The sequence below is a fragment of the Sturnira hondurensis genome, unplaced genomic scaffold (assembly GCF_014824575.4).
Source record: "Sturnira hondurensis isolate 20B ecotype Veracruz unplaced genomic scaffold, ASM1482457v3 Scaffold0018399, whole genome shotgun sequence".
Classification (NCBI taxonomy): Eukaryota; Metazoa; Chordata; class Mammalia; order Chiroptera; family Phyllostomidae; genus Sturnira; species Sturnira hondurensis.
The window spans coordinates 1,517,025-1,540,025 of NW_028091030.1; the positions used below are offsets into that span (position 1 = coordinate 1,517,025).

At 59.3% G+C, this 23,001-nt stretch overlaps 1 protein-coding gene across 4 annotated transcripts; it reads right to left on the reverse strand.

Moving 5' to 3' along the window:
• Window positions 1–435: 435 nt before the first annotated feature.
• Window positions 436–17,590, reverse strand: TP53I11 (tumor protein p53 inducible protein 11). Of its 4 annotated transcripts, XM_037069065.1 has the most exons (9): window positions 17,399–17,590; window positions 16,648–16,795; window positions 7,072–7,151; window positions 6,117–6,288; window positions 5,477–5,535; window positions 5,204–5,252; window positions 4,748–4,844; window positions 3,237–3,338; window positions 436–2,807 (listed from the first exon to the last, which is right to left on the reverse strand). In XM_037069065.1, exons 4-9 carry the CDS (start codon window positions 6,243–6,245, stop codon window positions 2,674–2,676), a joined length of 570 nt encoding a protein of 189 aa, XP_036924960.1. In that variant the 5' UTR covers window positions 6,246–6,288; window positions 7,072–7,151; window positions 16,648–16,795; window positions 17,399–17,590; the 3' UTR covers window positions 436–2,673. The 4 variants fall into 4 exon arrangements, with proteins under 4 accessions (XP_036924960.1, XP_036924958.1, XP_036924962.1 ...); XM_037069063.1 differs by lacking the exon at window positions 16,648–16,795; XM_037069067.1 differs by lacking the exons at window positions 16,648–16,795; window positions 17,399–17,590 and adding an exon at window positions 8,898–8,916.
• Window positions 17,591–23,001: the final 5,411 nt, after the last annotated feature.

The following is a 23,001-nucleotide window of genomic DNA, read 5'->3' on the forward strand; positions in this document are numbered from 1 at the left end:
GCCATTCTGAGGCGCAGGGACATGGAGGAAGAGAGCCCTGCCCCGATCTAAGGAGCCTGTCAGGCTCAAGCCTGGCCAGGCTGGTCCAGGTGGAACCCATGCAGGACAGGTGCCAGGGGTGGTTGTCGGCTAAGATGGGGTGGGTAGGAACACCTCTGCAGGCTTATGACCCGACAACAGGGCAAGGGCCAGGCAAGGCCTCACACTGTTCCTCCCTGCTCCAGAAACCAGTGCCTCTGGGAAGAGGGGAACCCTTTGGGGGCTAGGGCCCACCCCCAGGCCCCCTTGCCCCTCTCCTACCCATGCCTAAGGGGCCCAGGCAGGATCCCCCAAACTAGCTGAGGCCCCAGAACCCTAAGAAGCCCTCTTCCCCCTACCCCATGGGCCCTACATTGAAAGTCTATTTTGAAAATTGTAAATGTTCCTTGCAGTAGATAGCAGAGGTAATTTATCATGTTTATTTCCTGTGAGCCCCCCTTTTGATATTATATATCGAGAGTTTTTGTAATATAAAACAGGACACCCACACTGATGTTTTTGCACTGGCTTTTTGTGACCATTTCTTACAAAAAGAAAAAGGAACGAAGAATAAATAGTGGCCATGACAAAAAGTGGTCTTGATTTGGGGGTGGGGTGGGCAGGGGCAGGAGCTCGGTCAAGAGGGTACTGGGCTCTGGTGACCAGGGGGGCCTGGGGAAACAGGGAAGGGGCGTTCTGGGTCTTCCCAAACCTTTAGGATTGCAGCTGGGCCTTCGTCACAGTCTCCCCCTCAAGAGTCCTCCTTGACACCCACCCCGCCGCCGCCCCGCACCTCCCCGGGATGTTTAACCAGGCATCACGGAGCCCCGTGAACACTGCCCAGTGCCACAGCCCAGGCAGCGCCATCCCCACGGGCCCTCCCTGCGCCCCAGCTGAGTGAAGCGGCCCACCCAGCTCGGCCCAGCAGGTGCCCCACACAGCCCGTGCCTGTCCTTCCCTGCCCACCTGAGGAGGGGTCTACTGGCCAAGCCCAGCTGCTATCAGGACAGATCATCCGTCACCCATGGGGGGACCAGCCAGGCTTTAAGGGTCGCAGGTCAGACAGAGGATGTGGCCTTGGTTGTGGAGGCACTGCCCAACAGCCACCAATACTTCCCCAAGTCAGCAGGGGGCGTCCGACCTGCCCAGCGCTCTTCCTGGGGACAGGCACAAACTTCAGTGGCAAGAGAGGGGTGCCAGAAAAGAGCAGGCCTGTCCCCAGTGTCATGGTCCCTCTGCTGGGCCATGGCCACCAGCAGCACAGCCTTAGTTGGGCTCCTGACCCACTGGGCCTCTCTCCACAGCTGTGCTGGACACTGGGCATTCGGCTGTGGGGACAGCCAGGCACGGGGAGGGCAGGGCGAGGTTCCGGGCCCAGCTGGCAGTGGCCAGAGCTGGGCTGCACTGGAGGACCATCCACCTCGACCCCAAACACACTCTGTTCCAAGAGAGGGAGCCTGGGGCCTGGGCTTCCTCCATGCCTGTCTCCAGGACACGGGGCTGCCATCCAAGGTGACCACACTTGTCTCCTGGAGGGAAGGCGAGCGTGGAGAGGGAGGGGGTACTGGGCGCACACAGATTGCTGGGTGTGCAGGGCTCTTCGGCTCCAAGAGAGCCAGGTGTCAGCCTTCTCCAGGGCGTCAGGGTTGTGGGGAGGGGGCCTGAGAGGAGGTGGCCCCCTGAAATATTTATTTCCCCTGCTGAGTTTGAAGGGCACCCAGTCCTATCCCGCCAGACCCTGGGAGCAGCACCCTAGGGAGGAGGCGAGGGCAGGTGAGGGGCTAAGCCAGGTGAACATCAGACCCAAGGGACAGAGAAATGCCACTGCTTTCCTTCCTTCCTCATCTCCAAACCCTGTCCCTTACAGGCTGCCTCCATCCGGGGTTCCCTGTGTCCATGGCAGGGCCAGCTTGTTGGGGAGGCCACTGGCAGCCTCTGAACCCAGGCCAGTTGGGGGAAGGGGACTGCTAGGGGCCTCCAGGAGCTGGGGTGAAGGCAGAGCAGCCCTGCGTGAAGTCCCAGGAGAGCTCATGGTGACCAGGACAGGGCTCTGCTGCATGTGGCCCACCTCACAGGAAGGCTGAAGGGCAGTGCCAGCTCAGAGACAGCCGGCCACCTCTGCCCGTCGGCCTGCGGCTGGGCTGCGGGGAGCGCACGTGTGGGCGTCTGGAGGTGGAGAGGGGCCCCCACCTGTGTGAAGGGCCCGCAACAAGGATAGGGACACAAGGTCAAGTTCTTGGGTTTTCCAGGCATGGATAGAAGCCAAGTTCAGCTGCTTGGGCACTAGATTGGCTGGAGGTGAAAGGGAAGGATAAGGAGGCAGCCCATAGCCTCTTTCAAAAGAAAGAAGGGCCTCCAGGCCTCGCCTCAGCCCTGATGCAGGCTCTTTCCGTTGGTGTCTAGCCAGGGGACCCACAGGCCAAGAGGCCCCAGAAAAGAAGGCATCACCATGTGGGACAAAGAGCAAGGGTGCAGAGGCCCTGTGCCTCCCCGAACCTGAAGACCCAGATCACGGCACTCAGGGAGGGCCCAGGAAGAAGGGACAGCCGCCACTCCTGTCTGCCTGGGCAGGGCAGGGTCTGTCCTGCCTTCCATGACCCAAAGGGAAACTGAGGCCCAGGGCTGCCTGGCCCCGGAGCCCGGCCCAGCAGTCAGCTAGACTTTCTTGGGTTTTCGGCCAACTTGGTAATAGTAGTAAACGCTGATGGCAACGAAAAGGAGGCGGCTGGCCAGGAGCAGCAGAATCCCCAGGGACACGAGGCCCGTCTCAGCCAGCGTGGCAGTGACCACTGTGGGGGAAAGGCCAGGAAGGGACAGGGGTCAGCCCAGGGAGGCGCCCTTGCCCCGCCCCAGGACAGCCTGCTGACCCAGGACCCCTACGGTCCTGCCAGCCCCCTGACCCCACAAATGCCTCTATGCTGACGTCCCCACATGGGGTGAGCAGGTGGGCAACATCAGCACGTGCTGTCACACCTGGGCTGGGGTGTGGTGGGGGAGGCTGTGGAAATGCCCATGTGTGTGTTCAGAAGACACAGGTGTCAGGTGTGTGAGCACAGGTGTGCAGACACAGGTTAATACAGCCACATGGGTCCCTCCCCTTCAGACAAGTTCCCATCACCTCCTAGAAACCCAAGTGGCAGGAGCCAGAAGGCGAGGGCGTAGATGCCCTGCCCGCAGCCCGCCTTCAGCCGCCCCTCACTGCCCACCTCAGGACTCACCCAAGAACTGGATCCCGAAGTAACAGGCTTCGGTGAGCAGAGTCCACCGGATGATGACCTTCTCAGCCGTGTAGAGGGCATTCCACATGATCAGGGAGATGCCTGAGTGGGGACGGAGAGGGAGTTGGGGACAGGACAGCCTGACCCACCCGCCCCTTTGGGATAGGGGCGAGAGGTCTGGTCCTTGTCCCCTTGGCCCTACATGGTAAGGGAGCCAGGACCCTATGTATTGACATCTGCCCCCACATATTTCCTCAACCTAAAACTCCCCTGTCCCTCCTCATCCCCTTCCCTCCGGGCTCAGCTCTGCTGTGTCGGCCAGTAAGTTCGTTCCCATTCATGCAATGTCCCCCACATGGTGGGGCACTGGGCAAGTCACAGCCCCTCATTGGGACTCTGTCTTTTCACCTGTAAAACAGAAGACCTGAGTCCCAGGTACTCTGCCCCTATCAGGCTGTTCGGATTCTGGGCGGATGGGAACGAATGAGTTCATGGCTCACCTGGTCCTCGATCACACTTTCTTTTCAAGTGCACACCTGAGCCTACAGAGGAAGCTCGTAGGAATTCCCCAGGGGGAGGTGGGCGGACCATACCTCCCCTCTACCAGGCCAAGCTCACCCGGGCTCTGCTGGCCCTGAATACCAGATACATACTCACTCTGTTTCAACAAACCTAACCCATCACCTTACCTCCCCAGCTGTGTGGGTGAAATGCTTGGCCTCTCGCGCCAGCCTCTACCACCCCCTCCCCAGAGGTATTGGAGCTGGCCCGTGAAGGATGAGTGGACGTGCACGCAGCACAAGACTGGGGAAACTGGTATTGGAGCTGGCCCGTGAAGGATGAGTGGACGTGCACGCAGCACAAGACTGGGGAAACTGCTTGTGTGAAGGCACGGGGGCCTTCTGGAATGAGGGTGGGGCATCACGAGGTGTGGCTGCCTGTGGGGGAGGTAGGTTTGGGAAGGCCGCCTGGGTCCACCCCCACAATGACCCTGAATGCCAGGTGGCAGAGCTGGGACTTTAATCTGAAGGCAATAGGGAGCCATAGAATGTTCTGGAGAAGGAGAGGAACGCCATCTATACTAGGTTTTTACAGCTGTCACTCAGCTTCCTAACAGGCATGTGTGTGACTCAGACGGAAGAGGAAACAGATGTTCAAACGAGAGTCCCAAGTGTGAGAGGGGTTTTGCAGGCACGGTGTTGATTCTGCCTGCTGCTCTGTGAGGCTCTGGGAGCAGGGCCTTGGCGTCATTCATCCCTGCACACCAGTGCCCAGTGGTGCACTTTGCCCAGCAAACGCTCAGTTAAGTGCTTGCCCCAGAGGGCGGCCCAGACACAGCTCTAATCCACTGGGTGCATTCTACCAGTGGCCACAAGATGGCAGCATGCACCCAGCAAAGACAGACAGCTGAAGGGGGTTATCTGGGGCCGGGAGCCCAGGCACAGAGGCAGGGGCCCCATGTTCTCCTCAACCCCAGTTGGTCCCCCAGAGTCCTCCCCAGCAATACTCACTGAGGAGGGCACCCCCGTAGAGGCGGATGGGGGTCTTGCTGGTCACCTGGGCTCCATCAAAGACTGCGTCATAGAGCTGGTCAGGGAAGGCAAGGGCCTGGGGACAGCAGGAGGCTTAGGGTGGGGGGGTCACTGTGAAAACCCCTAGACATCTTTCTTCCCCCAGGAACAAGGCCAGGGTCCCTCAACTGACCCCCACCCTCCATGGCAGGACAGAAGGTGCTGGGGTTACCAGGGGCAAGGAATCAGGCCCATGGCCAGGAGGTCCAAGATGGGCCAGGACACAGGTGGGATGAGGGTCAGGATGAGGACGTGGAGGTGGCCATCGAGCCTTGACTGATGGGGCCTCAGCATAATGGCCATGCCAGTTGGGAGAGGCAGCAGGGACCCCAGGGCAGGAGAGAAGCTCCTAGAAGAGGCAGGCCTGGGGTTCCCGGGGGCAGGGCAGGGGCTCACCATGATGGCAATGCTGGAGAAGAGCACAGCTGAAACAAACTGCCAGACCCTGGGGAGGCGGAAGTGGGAAGGTCACAGCCAGGCCCTTCGCTGCCACCCCAGTCCCCAGGGGATCCTTCCCTCTCCAGCCAAGATGCCCAGGGAGAGTTGGTTTGCGGGGGACGGGGCATGGGGAATGAGATGGGTTGGAATCAAAGGCAAGACCAGAAGCAGGACCTGACACACCCCCTCCCCGGACCCCGCTCCCCACCAGCACTCACGCATAATGCTCACCTCAGTCCCAGAGGCTCCCGAACAGCAAACTTGATTTCATTGCCCAAGACCTGGCTGATCTGTGGACACAAAAGGGTCACAGGCAATGACCCCGGTGCAGCAGCACTCGGCACACCCAGCACACCGAAGCCCCAGACCCTGGGTAACTCCACTTAGCCAAACAGCCACCCAGCCTGGATGGGTCACACGAAGGCCACCCCTCACTGCCTCCCTGACACCAGGGCTTAAGAAAAGTTGACAATACAGTGGCCAAGGACAGAAGCCCAAGAGTCTGCCAGATGTGGGCTGGCAGCCTGGCCCTGCGACTTCCTGGTGTGGCCTTTGGAAAGTCACCTAACCTCTCTGAGCCTCATCTAGGCTCAGACGACTTTCCTCATCTGTGGAATGGGTTGATAACTGTATCTGCATCTTCCAAGGCTAGCAAGACTAAATAACGCTTATAAAACAGAGTTATGATAACAGGCACTTCATAAGCACTCAGTTCCTTCTAATGATCTGTTTCACTTTTGTTTTTATTCCCCTGACACCTCCCTTCAGTTTCCAGAAACCTGAGCTAACTCTGGGAGCCCTTGCAGCTATGTGTGTCTCAACTCCTCATCCCCCAAACGGGGGGCCATGCCTGCTCCCGAGACCAGCGCACCTTGGAGCGGTGCACCTCCCCATCGTCATCCTCCCCACCCACGCCGAGGATCTTTCGGGTCTTCAGGCGGCTCACGAGGTCCGTCTGGCTGTGCTTCTTCATGAGAGGCGGGGGCTGTTTGGCTGCCATCTTGTTCTGGCGCCCGGCCTCCTCCTCCTCCTCCTCGGAAGGGCTGTCGGGAGACAGGGTGTCAGGCCACAGGTCATACTCAGCTTCCAGACCTCTGAGGGTGGCCAGCCCCTCCGCCTGGGGCAGCAGGCGGGTCACGGGACAAGGAGTCAGAGGCCCAGCTCCTAGCCACCAGCAGCAATGAAAATAGGGCGCGTCACTGCCCTTTGCTGACCTCAGCTTCCTCATTTGTAACACACTCGGGGGCGGGGACTCCTGAGGCCCCTTCAGCTCAGTCAGCCCATCTGGCCTGAGTGGACTTGGAGCCCCCCAGGTGACCGGGCTGGACCGGTGGAGCCTTGCAGACAGCCTGGAGGACAGGGCCCAGGAAGCACTGGACTGAGACCACACCCAGGGGTTCCCGGGGGCGGGGGGGGGGTAAGTGGGGGCTCGAGGTCAGCAGGCAAATGAGGTTTTGAAGAAGGAAGGGCGAGTCCAAGCCAGGGTTCTGGAGCCGGGGTGCCAGGCTCTCCCCTCAACTTCTGCCCAGACAATCCCTGAGGCCCTAACAGCCCTGCTCCCCTCCCTCCTCATATGCCCAGGCAGCCCCCTTCAAACCCACCAGGACTGAAGGAAGGGGAAGGGGTTGGCCACGGGGGCCTGCTGAGCCGGAGGAAGGATGGTCAGGGGTGTGGGCAGGGCTTCGGACAGTCCCTATCTGTCCCCTTTCTGCCCTCAGCACCCACCACCAGCCTCTCCCCCCACCCCATGTCTGCCCATGACTCTCCACAGCCCCCAGCCCTGGCCATCCCCCAGCTCCACCTCGAGCCAGGTCTCAAGCACCTACTGTGTGTCAGGCACGGTGATGGGCAATGGGGACGCAGAGAGGAGCTGAATGTCAGGTCTTGCCTTCAGTCAGCACAAAACCTGTGCAGAAGAGACAGGGGCGTAAGCCACGATGAGGGGTGCTGTTCACACCCATTTCTCAGATGAGGAAGCCAAGTCCAATGAGGCTCAGTGGAGACGGGTCAGTAACACCAGCGGCAGTGGTGGGTGCCCCGTATTCCACCATCGAGTTCCCACCGTGGCCGCCCTCTAGGAAGGCAGGAGAGCCCCCTTGAATTTGTAGACAAGGCTCAGAGGTCACCTGCCCTCGGACAGGACCCTGAGGGGACTGGGCAGACCTCCCTGCCCAGGTCTCCAACCCAGGTCTCAGTGCCGTGTGGCGAGTCTCCCTCTCCAGGGCTGCCCAAGTCAAAGCACAGAAATAAACCTCCCTAGGCCCCCTCCCAACACCCCCTGGGGCCATAAAGCGAAATGAAGCACCCATCAAATAAACCTCAGAACAGAGTCTCACTGTGGGGTGTTCGGATAATGAGGCTCCAGACTCACAGACACCAGACAGGGCAGGAAGCACACCAAAATGCAAAATCAGGACTGGAGGTCTTCAGTGCATTCGAGTCCAGGCCCACTGGACGTCCTGAGCCCCGGAGCCCAGTCACTCAAATGAAGACGCCTTTGCTTTCCCCTCCCCCACTCACCTGGGGGCATGGGAGTGGCTGGTGGTGACCAGAAGGCAGCTCAGTGCCCAACACTAGTGGGCGGGGAGGCAGCCAGCCCCACTGTGACAACCAGTTTCATCTGACTGCTCCTCGGGGACCTAGGGGCTGTCACGACACCTCAGCCACTTGCTGCCCCTTTCCTATGCATCCAGTTAGAAGCTGTAATCAGACTGGCACCGCCCCCCCCCTCGGTGGCCAGGTGGGCCCAAGAGCCACTGCACGGCAGTGTTGCAGGGGACAGACACACCAGCGTCATCAGCGTCATCATGCAGTCACCGGAGGAGGAACACTGGTTTGATTCCAGACTTTGATGGCTGTGAACAAAGATGCTACAAATGTCCACATACAGGGTTTTGTGCAGCCCCAAGGTTTCCTTTCTCTGAGGCAAATACCCAGGAGTAAGTGGGTGATACCGAGTCATGTGGTGACTCCACGCTGCACTCTAGGACAAAGTGCCCAACTGTCCCACAGCGGCGGCCCAGCGCACTCCCCCACAGTGCACGGGCATCCCACGGCTCTGCATCCTCGTCAGCACCAGGCGAGGCCAGTCCTCCAACAGCCCCGGGGCCGTTTAGCCCTCCCTCCAAGAGCCTCAGTTTTCCCCACCTGTGAAATGGAGCTGCACTTCCCACCTCCTAGAGATTTAGGGTCGAAGAGACGCTTGGGCGGGGTGCACAGTGCAATGCCTGCTCCTTTGAATGAAGAAACTGTGAGCTGGGCTTAGGGGCAGGAGGGGGCCCTGCCCTGAAGTAGCTCACAGCCTAAGTGGGAGGATGGAGGCAGGGGTGCTGATCTGTCAGCCATCCAGCAGAGCAAGTCGCTTCCCCTCTGAGCCCGAGTTTTCATCTGTGAAATGGAAACCCTCAACTCTTCCCCTAAGTCTGGGTGAAGGAGAAACAAAGTAGCAGACAGGAAGTTCACTGTCCAGTGCCCGGGAACTGCTCCCTCGAGCTGCTGGAGACCCGGTGGCTAAGAGCTGGACTGCTGAAGTCACACCTGGAGTTGAGACTCTGGACCCACCACTTCTTAGCTGCGTGCCCGAGAGCAAGCCCCTCAGTCTCTCTGTGCCTCAGTCTCCCCATCCGTAGCCGGGGAAAATAAAAGGTCCTACCTTAAAGGGGTGCTGAGAGAATAGGAGACACAGCTGTGAAGCACACAGGTCAGTGTGCGGGTCGCTGGAAACCGGTCTGTAGAGATGGTACTTAGACATGCCCCCTCCCCCGCGTCCCCCCATGCAGCAGCGGCTCTGGGAAGGAAGCCAAGACAAACCAGGAGAAGGATCTACCTAGAATTTCCTACTATCTCCACCCCATTGGCAGAGGCCCCAGCCCTCAGTCCCATGGCAGAAGCTGCCCCTCAAGCCAGAGCCCACAAAGCCTGGGCTGTTAGTGACCCCCGCTCAGGGGGTCAGCTGCCCTGCTCTGCCCAGCGACCTCTCAACACCCAGCTCCCCTCTGCAGCATGAACCTGAACCAAAAATTGAAGGCTGTGCGGTGTGGCGGTGCCAGCCTGCTGGGGCTGGGGACAGAAAGGGGCTCCACCTGGCGTTGGCATCATTCACAGGAGGGACCAGCTTTATCCATAGGCACTGCCATCAGGTCCTGGGCTGATGGGACCCACCGGTACCGCCCCCCCGCAGCCCAGCCCCAGCACCAAGCTCCCCACCAACAAAGAAAGGGCCCTGAAGCCTCCCAGGGAGAATGAAATCTTGAACTTGATCTCCAGGAAGTGGATCCCTTGCACCTGCCTCTGCAGTTGACTGCTGGAGTACTGAGTTCGGTCCCTTCCTCACCCCGGGACCGGCCCGCCCCAGAGCACAGGTGGGCGGCTGCAAACACTCCTCCACGCCCATCAGCCTGTAAACATGCCCCCCTCTGAAAGCAAACCAAATGCTCCACCCATGCCTCAGATCTGCCCTTGAACTTCCCTCCCCTTCAAGGCCACTCTATGTGCTTCCTTCAGGCTCGGCCCCATTTTAACCTGAGAGAGGACAGAGCTTACCTCCCTCCATTCCTCTCCCTGCACTCTGGCTGGACACTGGCTTGGGGGCAGCCAGACCTGGGTTTGAATGTGGTTCTGCTCTTTTACCAGCTGCAGGGCTTTGGGCAAGTTCCCCAGCCTTAGTTTCTGCTCCTGAGGAATGGGGGCACGGAGAACGCCCACCCCCGCAGAGGTATGGAGGGTGAGGAGGGAGGGCCCTGCCCACGGCAGGCCTGCCCATGCTCCCTCTACCTCCCTTTCCTCCTTCATTCAGCCGTGTGGAGTGGAAAAAGCCTGCCCCCCAGGGCTGTCACACTTCCTCTCCCAAATCTAGATGCTGTGTGAAGGGCTCCAGGGCTTCCCCAGGTGCCTCCTCCCCCAGCCTGGCTAGGAGCAAAGGAGAGGAGGGCTGCCCGTCCACCTACACGCTCCCTTGGGGGGACCTGCTAAGCAAGAGGGGAGAATACAGCATGCAGCGCCCCCCAACTCCAGTTCATACCCAGTTCATGCATGCTGCCCTTGGCCAGCTCCTTTGACCCGGATTCTTGATAAAGCTGGCAAGTCACTGTCCTTTTAATCGTTGTCTCCACTTCCAAACAACCACCCAGCCAGGACACCCTCCCTGCCCTCTGGCCCCCTACCCCACTCCCATGTTCCTTGTGCTTCAAGTCTCTCCATGGCCCTCGTCCAGGGGTCTTCCCAGGGCATCACCTGCTCCTGCGACTCGCGGGTTTCCGGCAGGTGGTCGCTGCCACTTCCTGTCCACACTCCCAGTCCCATCCCGGCAGCTGGCCTCCCAGAGACTTAGTGACCTGAAGGCAGGGCTGGCACTGTGCTCGTCTGAGAGTTTCCCTGCTGGGCCCTGGCACACAGTAGGCACTTTGTCAGCACAGACGAATGAGACAGGCTAAGGGAAGCAGGTCTCACTACCCACCCAGAACGTTCAGGAACACACTCAGTTCCCTGTGGCAGGGCCCAAGGGCAGGCTCTGCTCCAAACACACAGGGCGAACGCTGAGGCCGAGAGGACAGGAACTGCCCCAGGCCACACATGAGCTGGTGGCAGAAGAGGGCACGGAAGGGGCTTTGCAGTCAGCCAGGCTGGGTTGGAATTTGGACTCTGGCTCCTGGGCGGATGGGCAGGTGGCCTTGGGCAAGGGGTTCACGGGGCGCTAAAGACTCCAGGAGAGGGTGCACTCTCGGCAGAGGGCCTGGTATACGGGGTGCCCGGGACATGGTGCGGTTAGAGGACTGGGTAAGAATTTGGGGTGAAAACTCACCCCCCACTGCCTCAGAAAGCCCCAGCAGCACTAGAGGGGAGTGCCAAAGGGTGGGGTGTCAACGGGGCCTGGCCAGTTCCTGGGACATGAGCTCAACAAATATCTGTGACACATTAATGAGTAGGGGAAGGGCCGAGAGGCCCTTGTGCCTAAGGTCTCACTCCTTGCAGCCCACGGCCCCCACTCTGCCCCATCCCTTCCTCACGGTCTCTGACATCTGAGGCCAGGAAAGGACGTGCCCAAAGAGCTCTCAGTGGCAGCAAGATAGAGGGGCAAGGATAGGGCAGAGGCCAAGCAAAGCCCTCCCCACACCAGACTGAACTAGGCAGGAAGAGAGGGCTCAGCAGATGACAGAGTGGGGGCTGCGGGTGCCTAACGATTGGCAAACGTGGGCTGGGAACCTTGGTGCTTTATCTTAATTATGCTGTGACCTTAGGAAAGTTTCTTAACCTCACCAAGCCTCTATTTCCTCCCCTACGAAACCACACACTACTTAGCTTCCTGGGTTGTGACGAGGCACCCAGAAAAGGCAGCGAGAGCCTGGCACCCCACCTGAGCTGGGTGAAGGGCAGCCATCTGTGCGATCGCAGGGCGGCTGCCCAGGCCCTGGCCCTGCCCCTGCAGCAGAGCAGCCTGGCTGGTGCATCCTTCTGTGGGTCCTGGAGGACCTCTCCCAACCCCTGGAGCCTCTCCAGGAAGCCTGGTTTCCATAGAAACAGGTGGACCGAAGTGCTGTCCCTATCATGGAACCTGGCAGGGGGAGGGGGAAGGGGCCTGGGGCCCAGAACACCCACCAGCTTCTGAGCCACCCCATGATTCAAGGGGGACTCACTGCTGCTGAGTGTCACAGCCAGGAACCACTTCCTTTCCAAACAAGACCCTCTGCTGGAGGAGCAGCACACCTGTCCCTCCCCATCTGGCAAGGACAGCCACCCCCAGGGGCATCCGCCCTGGGGCTGCAAGCAGGGGACAAGCATGCCCTGAGACTGCAGGCAGGGGACAAGCACGTCCAGACCAGGAATTCCCTGAAATTCCCACCACAACCCTCTGGGATGCCCCCTATTTTACAGATGGAGAAACTAAGGCCAAAATGTCTCTTGAGGCAAGTGGCAGGGCTGAAATCCAAGCCACATTAACTGGACTGTGACTGGACATCCTGAGCGGAGCTGGGGTGTACCTGTGCGTGTGTGGAGGTACTGGTCGGGGAGCCTGGCTTCCAAAAAGAGCTAAGTTCTGAGTTCTCTTCCCCACCTCCCCTGAAAGTCCCTGGCGGGCTGCCAGCCTCCACACCTCTCCCTGGGGTCCAGCCTCTCTCGGGTTCGAGCCCTGTGACCCAGCAGGTCCTGGGAAGGGCCGCAGGGAGACCCATTGTTCTGTTATCACATTCCTACAAAATAGCTGGAAACGGTCTGGGGCAGGGCAGAGCCAGGGGTGGGAGGCAGTGTCCAGAGAGCAGGGTGGCAGGGGCCAGAGCCCACACAACCCCCCTGGGGTCCCTTCCTAGGGCAGCCCACCACCTCCTTGGACAAGACGAGGTTTAAAGACCACCCCTCCCCCCCCCAGCCCAGAACCCACTGCCTGGCCCCACAGGCAGTGAATCTTGGGGGGAGGGGAGAGGACCTGTGTTTCACATCTTGGCTGTGCGTTACTAGCCCAGTGCTTTGGGCAGATGACCCTCTCCGTCCCTGTATTACAAATGGGGGTGACGAGGCAGAGGGGAGGTTCTGGGTGGGTTAGAGCTAAACCAGGAAGTTCCAGGACACAAGGGAGGCTGGATGGACACAGCCACATGACTGACATCATCACAGTGGCCTCTGGGTGCAGGTTCTGGCGGGGAGGCCTCAGGGCCACTGCCTAAGGGTGGCAGCCGAGGCCAGGCTGCCTTGTGGCAGGGCTTCCTTGTGGCAGGGCTTCCTTGCGGCGTGTCCCCCCCCCCCGCCCCCCCCCCCCNCCCCCCCCCCCCCGGGACATGGGAGTGTAATCATTCCAGAGGCTGGGCCGGCCTTAGTCAGCCTGGTCTCTCAAGGCTCCAGGGAGCCAGTGTCGGGAGGGGCTGCACAGTCCATCCCCATCAGTCCCACCCTCACTGCTGACTCGGTGTCCACGCTGATGCAAAGGGCAAGGACGGTAGCGTGAAACTGGCAGGGGGGTGGGGCGATGCGGGTCCTGCAGCAACCACGAGCCCAGTTCCCCGACAAAGCTCTGTAGTCGTGGGAAAGAGACTCCACGCCCGATTTGCAGGGACCTCCAGGAACACGGGAGCAGGCGGCTGACGTGTGTTCCAACTGAAGTTGGAAGGCCGGTGGGGGAGCCCTGAGTCACCAGGTTCAGAGAGACAAGTCAGCCGAGGCCACCCACAGGTTCTGCCACAAGGCCGGCCTCTGGGACTCAGTTTCCTCACCCAGAAAAGTAGGAGTGTGGTCCCTCCTGGCTGTCACATTCATGGTGTGGCTTCCAAACCCTGCTGTCCACTAGCCACACTCCAGCTGCCCCGCCCCCAGGTCCCAACACCTCTCTCGTTGTCTCCATCTCTCTATTAGTTCTCTTTGTTTTGAGGGTGCCTAACTTCCAGAAAAGTGGAGGAAAACCCAAACTTCCATCACAAACAAATATCTCCAAAGCCCCAGAGACAAAAAATAAACACTGCCTGCTGTGCTGGCGATGGGGGAGGGCAGGGCAGGGCAGAGGGCCCAAGGGGACATCCCTGGGGGCCTCGACCAGGGGTCTGAGGCTGCTGCTGTGGACAAGGGGGCGTCCAGCCACCCGGCACCACGCAGAAGTCTGGGAGGGTTCTCCCTGACCCTGCTGTCACTCGCAAAGGGCGGAGCGCATGGGCAAGTCCGGTCCTTTTCAGGCCAGGAATGGGCCAGTCTCCCCCTCGGCCCAGTGACCGGGTCAGGGCCCTCAGAGGCAGCTGGTGCTTCCGGGTCCCATGGGACCACGGTCATCGGTACAGTCTGGCTTCCGGATTCCATGCCACCAGAGCTCTTGTGAGAAGGCATCGGACAGCATCCTCCTCTCCTCCCCCTCCCCCCACCCCGGGAGCTACTCAGGAACTCAGGAGGGGAAGGGGGAAGTTTCCTTGGAGGGACAAGGCACCATTTTGAGTCAACTTTTTCAGAGGCAAACGCCTTCTGGTGGGTTGGGGGAGGCAGGAGGAGGGTTCCTGTACTTTTCTTAGGACGCTGATGGGCCAGGACCACAGTCCAGGACTGACCATTGGCCCTGGGGTTTGGGGGTCTGGCCTAGTGGTTACAGGAAGAGGTCACAACGGAACACCTCCGCTTACCACTTATGAGTTGCGTGGCCTTGGGCCAGTGAAGCCACCTCTCTGAGCCTCTATTTTTTCATCTGTCAAATGGGCGTAATAATGACACCTACCTCCCCCCAATGGAAACATGCCCCAAAACCACCTAGAAAAGTACCTGTTTCACGGTGAACGCTCAGTAACAATGTCTCTGTTGTTATTTTCAGACTAGAAGGCTCAGTTCTCTGCTCCAGTTTCCCCCATGGCCCTACCAGCCTCATAACAGGTACTCCCCCAGAGGTGTGGTATTTAAAAGGGGGTGGCCATGAGAAAGAAACTGCAAGAGAGAATGGGGGTCTCTCTGGGTCAGCAGGAAGATGCTGCCCTGGGGGCACTGACCTCAGGTGGCAGGGACTGAGGGCCGCACAGAAGTGGAGCCGTGGGGTGCTAAGCCTGGCTGGCTCCCCTCTGTGTCTCGGCCCTTGGGCAGGCCTGCCCTGGCAGGGGCAGCACCAGTGCTATGAATGAATGGTTGAGATGCAGGGCAAAAGGGAAGTATTGTGGGCCCAGAGTCAGAACATCAGGCACCCCGCCCCGCCCTCGGACTACATGGGGAGTGACTTGTATGTGGTTTCTGGATGTCACTTCCCTCATCTGTGAAATGGGGAGGTTCCAGCCTTCTCTCCCATCTCCTCCCCGCTGTCCCACTGCCCTACTGCCCCACTGCCCCCCTGGCTCCAAACCAACCCTCCAGCACATCAGACACATGCCAGCTTTGGGGGCTTGGCACAGGCTGTTCTCAGCAGGACCCTCACTTCCCAAAGAGATCCCCACAGCTCATTCCCTCAAAGCCTTATCTCAAAGTCACCTCCTCAGGGAGGCCTCCTTGACCTGTTTAAAATGGCAACCCCACTTCTGGCCTTAACACTCATCTCTGCCCTCTCTCCTCCCAATACACTATACAATGTGCTTACTGATTTCACTAGGTATTTGCCCCTCTCCCTTAAGTGTCAGTGCCATGGGGACAAAAATCTTTATACTGTCCCCAGCTGTCTCCCAGTGGGTGGCACTGCACTCATTAAGCCGTTTTTGGTGTACAACTCCCATTTTGTTCAATGAGTGAAAGGAGAGCTATGTGTGGAATACAACCGCACTCCCTCTCCTACGTCCACACCCCCCAGAGGGGCAGACCGGTTCTCCTGCAGAGGATGTGGGGGTAGCTGTCATAAGATCTAGGGGGAGGGGAGGCAGCAGAGCATAAGCTTGGAGAAGCTGGGTGGGGTCTGAGAGCAGAGCCCAGCAGAGAACACCCTCGAGCAATGGCCCCCAGCAGGTGCTGACAGCCAGATATGGGCGAAGGGCTTTGGGCCTCAGCTCTCTACTCCAAATTTGGAAGGACTGATCAGCTGGCAGCATGTAGTCTGAACAGAAGCCAGGGCAGCCAGCTTCCAGGATATTGGGGGTGGAGGGTACCTCAGGGACCAGACTGCCCATCTTTCAGATGGGATCGCGGAGGCCTGGAGACTACGCAGTACCTTATTTTCTAACAACTACACAAGAAAAAGCTTTCCCCCTCCCGGTCTGAGCATGGAGCTTCGGATAAGGTGCCAACAGTGCCCCCTCCGGTCTTTCCAACAGCGGCTCCACCCCCAGAGTCCCTGGGATTGAAGACTGCAGGATGAGAGGGTAGGGTTCGGGCCCTCTCTCCACAGGCCACCAGGGGCGGAGGTCCAAGGGGCCGCAAGGTTGGGGCGCGCACCCCTGCAGCCCTGATGCCTTCATCCTGCTGGACAGCCCCACCAGGAAAAGTTTGAAGGAAATCAACCAGGAAGTGTGGAGCGGCGAGGCGGCCTTGGCTTTGGAGAAACCTGGATTTTCGGCCTCCGCCCCGCTCCGCTGCCGCCCCAAGGGCTCCCGCTGAGAAATCCGCCCGCCAGGAACCGCAAGGAGGCGGAGGGAGCTGGGCTCTGGTTGGGGGTGTGGAGAGTGGAGTGAGGGGACGCCAAGCGAGCTCCAGACCCTGCTGGGCGCGCCGGGGATGGGCGCGGTGTTCTGGCGGTTCCGCTACAGAATCCCAGCGTGGGTTCAAGTATTTTGCCAACGGCCAGAGACCCAGCCCACCCTGCGCCAAGCCAATAGTCCCACACTGCCCCCTTCCTGCAGAGCGCGCGACTCAGGGGAGAGTGGGGGCGTCGGTCTCCACCTGTGTTCTACCCCGCCCCCAATAGCTGGGGCTTAACGCGGGTTCCGTTTCTGCCAGCTCACCGCTACCCCCAGCCTCGAGACAGAGGTCTTTCCAGGCTTGCTCCTCCTCCCCTCCAACGTGTCCTTTATTTCCCAGCTCGAGCCACTCACCCACTTTCTAAGACTCCAAGCGGGGAGCTCCGCGCTGTAGGGCGCCCCCAGGTCCTCTGGCCCAGTGCTCCCGCCCCCAGGACCCCTGAACCCGAAGGTTGCGCCAGACTTGTGGGCAGCGGGAACTCTGCCACCTCCTTCCGCAGCCCTGCGGGGGTGAAGAGGAAAGGACTGGGACTCGCAAGTTTTTGCCGCGCACTCCCAGGACTCGAACAATGGCGGGGTAGGGATCGGGGGCACAAATGGAGGGGGAGGGGACCGAGAACTGAGCGCCGGGTCAGAGTCAGACCCCAGAGAGAGAAAAACTGCTTTTCATTCCCTTTCTCTTTTGCTCGGAAGCAGAGAGCGCGAGCCCAGGAGGGGGAGGCCGAGGGCGAAATAAACAGCCCGAGGGAGAAGATGGCCCAAGAGGGAGAAGACGGCGGAGAGACAAAGCCGGGGAGAGGGAAACAGAGTCAGAGGGGAGAGCAGCGAGCCGAGAGCGCAAAGGAGAAGAGGAACAGAAGGGCTGCGGAATGGCGTCTTGGAGAGTCCAGGAGGGGATCCCCGGGACCCCCGCTGAATCCGTTGGTGCCAAAAGGTCCTGGGGCCCCCCGGCTCGAGTGCAAGGGGTCCTCATTATCCCCAGCGCTCCCTGAGGCCGTAGGAGCACGGCTGGGCTGGGCTGCGCTGCGCTGCGCAGGCACCGGCCCGCTGGCGGCAGGAAGGGAAAGTGCGAGGCTCCGAAGCGGTGGTGGGGAGCAGAACTTACGTTCCTAGCGCATGCTGGCGCCGGCTGCGCGGAGCTGGCGTGCACGGGGACCTCGGGACCTCGGGCGCTCACATCACGCCTACCTCGCCGGGCAGGGCCGGGCTGGACTGCGCGCGGCACCCTGCGCGGCTGGGGTTTGCCCGAGTCTGGAGGCCCGCGCTGGTCCCTCCTCTCGGTGCCGAGCTGAAGCCAATGGCGCGCCGTCCCCTCCCACGCGCCGGGCTGCCTCGCCCCCAGGGTGGCCGCCGGGGCGGGCGGGAGAGAGGGGTTGGTGGGGACTGGGCTCTGGGCTCCCCAGCTGAGGCTTTCCTGAAAACCGCCGGCGGGGGGCGCGCTCACGCCCTGAGAGGAGGCGCTTGGGGATCAAAATCGAGGGCCCCTGATGCCCAGGATGACTTTCTTGGCAAGTTTTGAAGACTGTGCCTCTTTTGTGAGACTATCAACGCCCCCGTAAGTTGGCAAACCACAGGCTCTTAAATACCCTTGGGGTATTCCCTGGAGCCTAGGCCAGCATCTAAAATAGAAGGGACTGACTGCTTGGCTGGTAGATACTCAAGTGTGTAGTAACACAGTTACAACGGCCACTGTCTGCTGAGAGCAGATCAGTGCCAGGCACCCGTGCTCAAGAAGTTACAAGTATTATTAACTCATTAGATTCCCACACTCCCCTATGAGGTCAGGGTGATCAATCCCATTGCACAGATGGCTGTCATTAATGTTTGATTTCATTTAACCTTCTGGCTTCCTGCCTAGGCCCACCCTTCTCTCCCCCAGCTTGATGTGACTTTGCCAAATAATATGACACCACGAGTGCACCTTCATCCCCCACCTGGCCTCAGAGATGCTGCCGTAAATAGCACTGTTGTGGACTAGGATCTTATCTGGGGCTCCTCATTTGTGGGGTGGGGGGTGCACAGTTGTCAAACTGTGGGGGTGGGGAGGGGTAAGAATGGGGTCTGAGTGTCCTCAAGGCTCTTGGGAGCCTTTGAGCCCGAAGAACCAGGTTCCTATGAACGATACCCCTCCTCCCAGATTCCGGACTCTCTGACCCCTGTGACCAGTACCAGGCTCATTTTGACTCCCAACACCCCGCACCCTCCTCAGAAAACCCCTGCATCCCTTCCTCTTGTCTGTGGGTCACTGATGGGGGTGGGAGGTGGAGGGAAGAGGAAGGCAGAGTTGCTGAGCCACTCCATGTCACAAGGCAAGTAAACGGGTCGGAGAGAGGTGAGTGGTGTCCCAGGCATCTGGCTGGGTGGACACTTTGACTCCGGGTCTGAGTTCTCTCTGCACTAGTTTCTTAAAGATGAATCAGGCAGGCTCTGGAATAGAATGCTAGGTTCAAATCCAGGCCCAGCCACTTGGTGATGGTGTGGCCTTAAGCACACACAGAGATAGCACCAGACGACACAGCTCACGATGACAGGCAGAGGGCTTGGGGGGCCAGAGTAGAAGGAAGGGAAATTCACGACCAACCCCACCCTCACCCCAGCGTCCGGTTTCCCTAAAAGTGCCCATTAGAAGTTCTTGTTCTCTTCCTTCCTACACTTTCCTAAAGTGATGCGTGTCTAGTTCAGGAACATAACTTAGACTGCCGGCCACTCTGCCCTTAACTTTTCTGCGTTATTTCACCTTTACATTGAGTGTTAAAAAGTACACCTCGCTGGGCTATCGTGTGAATGAAAACTGACAGTCATAAAGTACACCCCAGCTCTAAGCAAGAACAGGTTCTCGGTGCACGGCGACAATGAGCTGTTGCCATTATTTATGATGCTGGAGCAGGGGCATGAACCCAGAGGGTGTGAGAAGCGGGTTAGGACCCTGGCCCTGCTCCTAACCAGCTATGTGACCCTCCCCTGCACCTGCAACAGAACATATAGAAGCGCCTGCCTCTCAGATCTTGGGAGAGTCAAGTGAGGCCCATTAGATGAAAAAGGTTTGTGCACTGGAAAGGCCGGTTCCCTTTATGATCATTATTATTGTGAGTCTCATGACTGTGAAATGTTTCCTTCAAAGGGGCAGGGAAGGGGGATGGAGCAGAAAGGCCAGCTGGGGGAGGGTCACTCCCCTCCAGTCCCCACAAGAGCAGGCAGCAGGTGTTCTGCAGGGGTGGCCACACCCTTGCACTGGTCCTGAGTGTGCCTGACTGTGTGTGTGTGCCGGTGCAGGTGGGTGCTGGAACATGGCACAAGCACAAGGAATGCCAGTGTCTGGGGCCAGAAATTACTTGTGGATTGTGAGTCCCCCCCTCTAGAAAAATACAAATGCCATAGGACTTATAAGGTGCTGGCAGCGGGCCTAGTTTTGGCCCCTGGGAGATGGAGGAAAGAGGCTGGGGGAGGGGGCCGAGTCTGGTCTTAGGGCTAGGGCCTGGGGATAGGTCTCAGCAGTGGTCCCCTCTATGGGGATGGGGGGCACATACAGGAAGAGGATGTTGCCAGAGGCCCTTGTGGTCCGAGCTGATGGACTTGGGTTCATATCCTAGTTATAGGACCACAGGGCCAGTGCTTTTGTTTCTCAGAGCCTCGGTTCCCTGGTGTGTAAAATGGGGATGTTAGGAGGGCCTAACTCCTAGAGCTCTTTGGGAGTTTAACCGAATGGGTGCATGCAAATCAAGCCACAGGCACAAAGTGAATTATTGTTGCTGATATTAACAGGCAGCCAGAAGGAGGGAGGGAGAGGGCCTCAGGAAGCATTCGTGCTTTGTAAACTGTGAAAGGTAGCTGTGGGTTGTCATGCCAGGGTGGCTGAAGAGGCCACCAGGAGCAGCATTTTGGTCCAGGACAAAGGGGCCACTGTCCCAGGGAGTGAGGCAGAGGGGCTGGGCTTTCATCACTCCTGCCGGTTCCCCTTCCTGCCTCCCCTCACGTCCTCTAGAGCTTCCTTCCCTGGAGCCTGCGTGGTCAGACCACTGGGGCTTTCCTCTCCACCTGGTGGTCCCAGGCTGAGCAAAGCCGTGGGGACTGGGAGAAGCAGCAGGGAGTTCAGGAACTCTGAGGCAGCCTCCTTCCCTCCACTCCATCCCCCCAGGCCACTCCCCCTTCTGTGAACAGTTACTGCTGCTACTCCAGGGCCAGGGAACATCGACCAGCTCCTCACCTAGGGCAGAGAAGTCAGGGTGGATGGGGGCGAGGAGGACCGTGAGGTTCAGCCTCTCCGGGAGGAAGGATGTGATGGCTCCAGAGGACCACAGTGAGCCTTGTTCTGCATCCAGCGGGGCCAAGGTCAAGGGAGCAGGTAAGAGCAGGTCTTGGGAGTTAGACCACCCAGGGTTCAGGGTCAAAACACTAGTCCTCCCTAACTAGCTCTCTGACTTTAGGTAAGTTTCTTAGCCTCTCAGAGCCTCAGTTTCTTCATCTGTCAAGTGGAAAGAAGGAAATTGGGTACTGTGAAGATAAAGCGAGACTCTGCATGGAAGTCCTGAGCCCAGGGCCTGGCTCACAGTAAGGGCTCAATGACTGTTCATTGATTGACTCAGTGAATGAACCTGTGGAAACCATAGTGGGTGGGGATCGAGGGTGTGCGTGTGGCTATCTGCAGGACAACCATCCCCCACCAGCTGGGGGCGGGGGGCCTGTCTGAGGACTTTGTCACCTAGGTCCAAGACACCCATGGCTCTGCTGGCGTGAAGGGAGCCCCGCAGCTTCCAAAACTCAGACAGACTGGAGTATGGGTGGTTCCTGTGGGCACAGGTGACACTTGTGCGAGCCAAACAAGCGCCTCGGACTGGGTCTAGATTCAAAGTGCTGAGCGTCGCCTGTGCCAACAGATTCTAATTCATAAAACCACCGTGGAGCAGTGGTTCTCCAAGTGTGCTTACAGGACGCGTGTTAGAAACGCCAAGTCTCGGTCCCACTTCAGCCGGGGGGATGGGAAACTGGAGGGAGGGAGCAGGGAGCTGGAGCAGCGTTTGCATTCCCCCAAGCCCTCCAGGAGACTGTGATGGGAGTTGAAGTCTGAGAACCCTTGCTTTAGAGTTTGCAAATCTGATTCCTAGTTGTAAACGGACACGTAGGTAGTATTCAGCCCATTCTACAGTTAAGAGTAATGAGGGTCGCTTTGCCCAACAGCATCACGGAAGTGGAAGCAGTGGGTCCAGGACCCACAGCCCCTGGTCCTGGCGTAATTTCGTTTGTGAGCGGGAGACCAGACTGCTGACTCAGGTGGGAAAGGGAGGGCTCTGAGCCGAGGGGCCGCAGGCGGAGAGGGGCTGGCGTGTTTGTTTATTATTCCCTCAGATGTGCCCCAGCCCGAATCTACATAAGTAAAGCCCAGCCCGGCACCTTTGAGTGATCGGTTTATTAATACTCGCGGGCTGCTGCCGAGGCGGATTGCAATAACAAAGGCGGCTCCGCCGCCGCGCACCGAGGCATCATTATGTAATTGCTCCGAGGAGGATAGGAGGGCCCGGGCGCCAGAGGTCCTGAGCGCACTTGGCCGCGCGCTCCCGGCAGGCTCCGGAGGCTGGGAAGCTGCCTTTCTGGGCGCTGGGCCTCCGGGCGCGGGACGGCGGCGGCAGCGGGTGAAAGGAACCCCTGCCCAGGAATCCTCACCTTCAGAACCCTGCGCTCTCCTCCAACGCCCAGAAGCAAAGAGGCCACCAGAGGCCCAGCGAGGGTTTCCGCCACCTTCCCTCCTTGCCCCACCCTCACTCTGATTTGGGGGGCAGTGAGAGAATAAAAACAACACTTTGGGCAACTTCCGGATGGGGGGGTGACAAAAGTGGCTTGTGAATCTGAGGCCCAGAAAAGGCTGGGGTCAGACGCTAAGAAGTTCAGTCCTCCACAGCCCATGTTTTTTACATCATACTCCACAAGGGTCTTAATAGACCCTTGGTTGGGTCGTTCCCCCAGTGGGGGTCGGGGTGGCAGGATGGAAAGCACTGTGTGCATCTCTGCATTAGGGACACTGGTGTCACCGGAGCAGATGGGGTCAAAGACACACCCCTGGCTGTTTGTGTTGGGGTGGGGAGGTCAGTACACCAGGCCCACCCCCACACCCCGCCCGATGCCCAGACTCCGAGGCTTCAGTGTCCGGGGCTCCTGGCCTTTGCCCAGGTGGGCCCTGGGTTGGAAATGCCCTTCTCCCAGCCAGCAGGCATTCTCATCTCTGAGAAATCTTCCCAGCGTTCCCTCCTCCCACCCCCGCACACGCACCAGGAAGCCTTCAAGTCTGTCTTCTCCTGCTCTGGGAGCACCTGGTGACAGCACCTGACACACCGCATTAGGGGAGCTATTGTCCTCCACCTGCCTCTGTGAGGCCCTGTGCCAGCATCTGACTCTGCTCTGCAGAGCTGCCCTGCCCCTTAGCACAGGGTCTGGCACACAGTGGGCCTCTTCCAGCACTGGGAAAAATTGAGGTGAAGGCTGACGCCCTCGGATGGATTTAAGGCTTGGTGATAGCCTTCAGATTGTGGCTTCGGAATTCCACAGACCTGCCAGGGGCTCTGCCCACTCCTAGCTCTGTGGCTGTGGCCATTTCTGTAGCCTCCCGGGCCTCTGTTTCCCCGTTATTAAGCAGGGGTTAGCAAACCCTGTCTAGTGATGCCAGCCAGTGTTTATTGAGCACTAACTATACGCTGTACTCTGCAGGTCAGCCCTGGC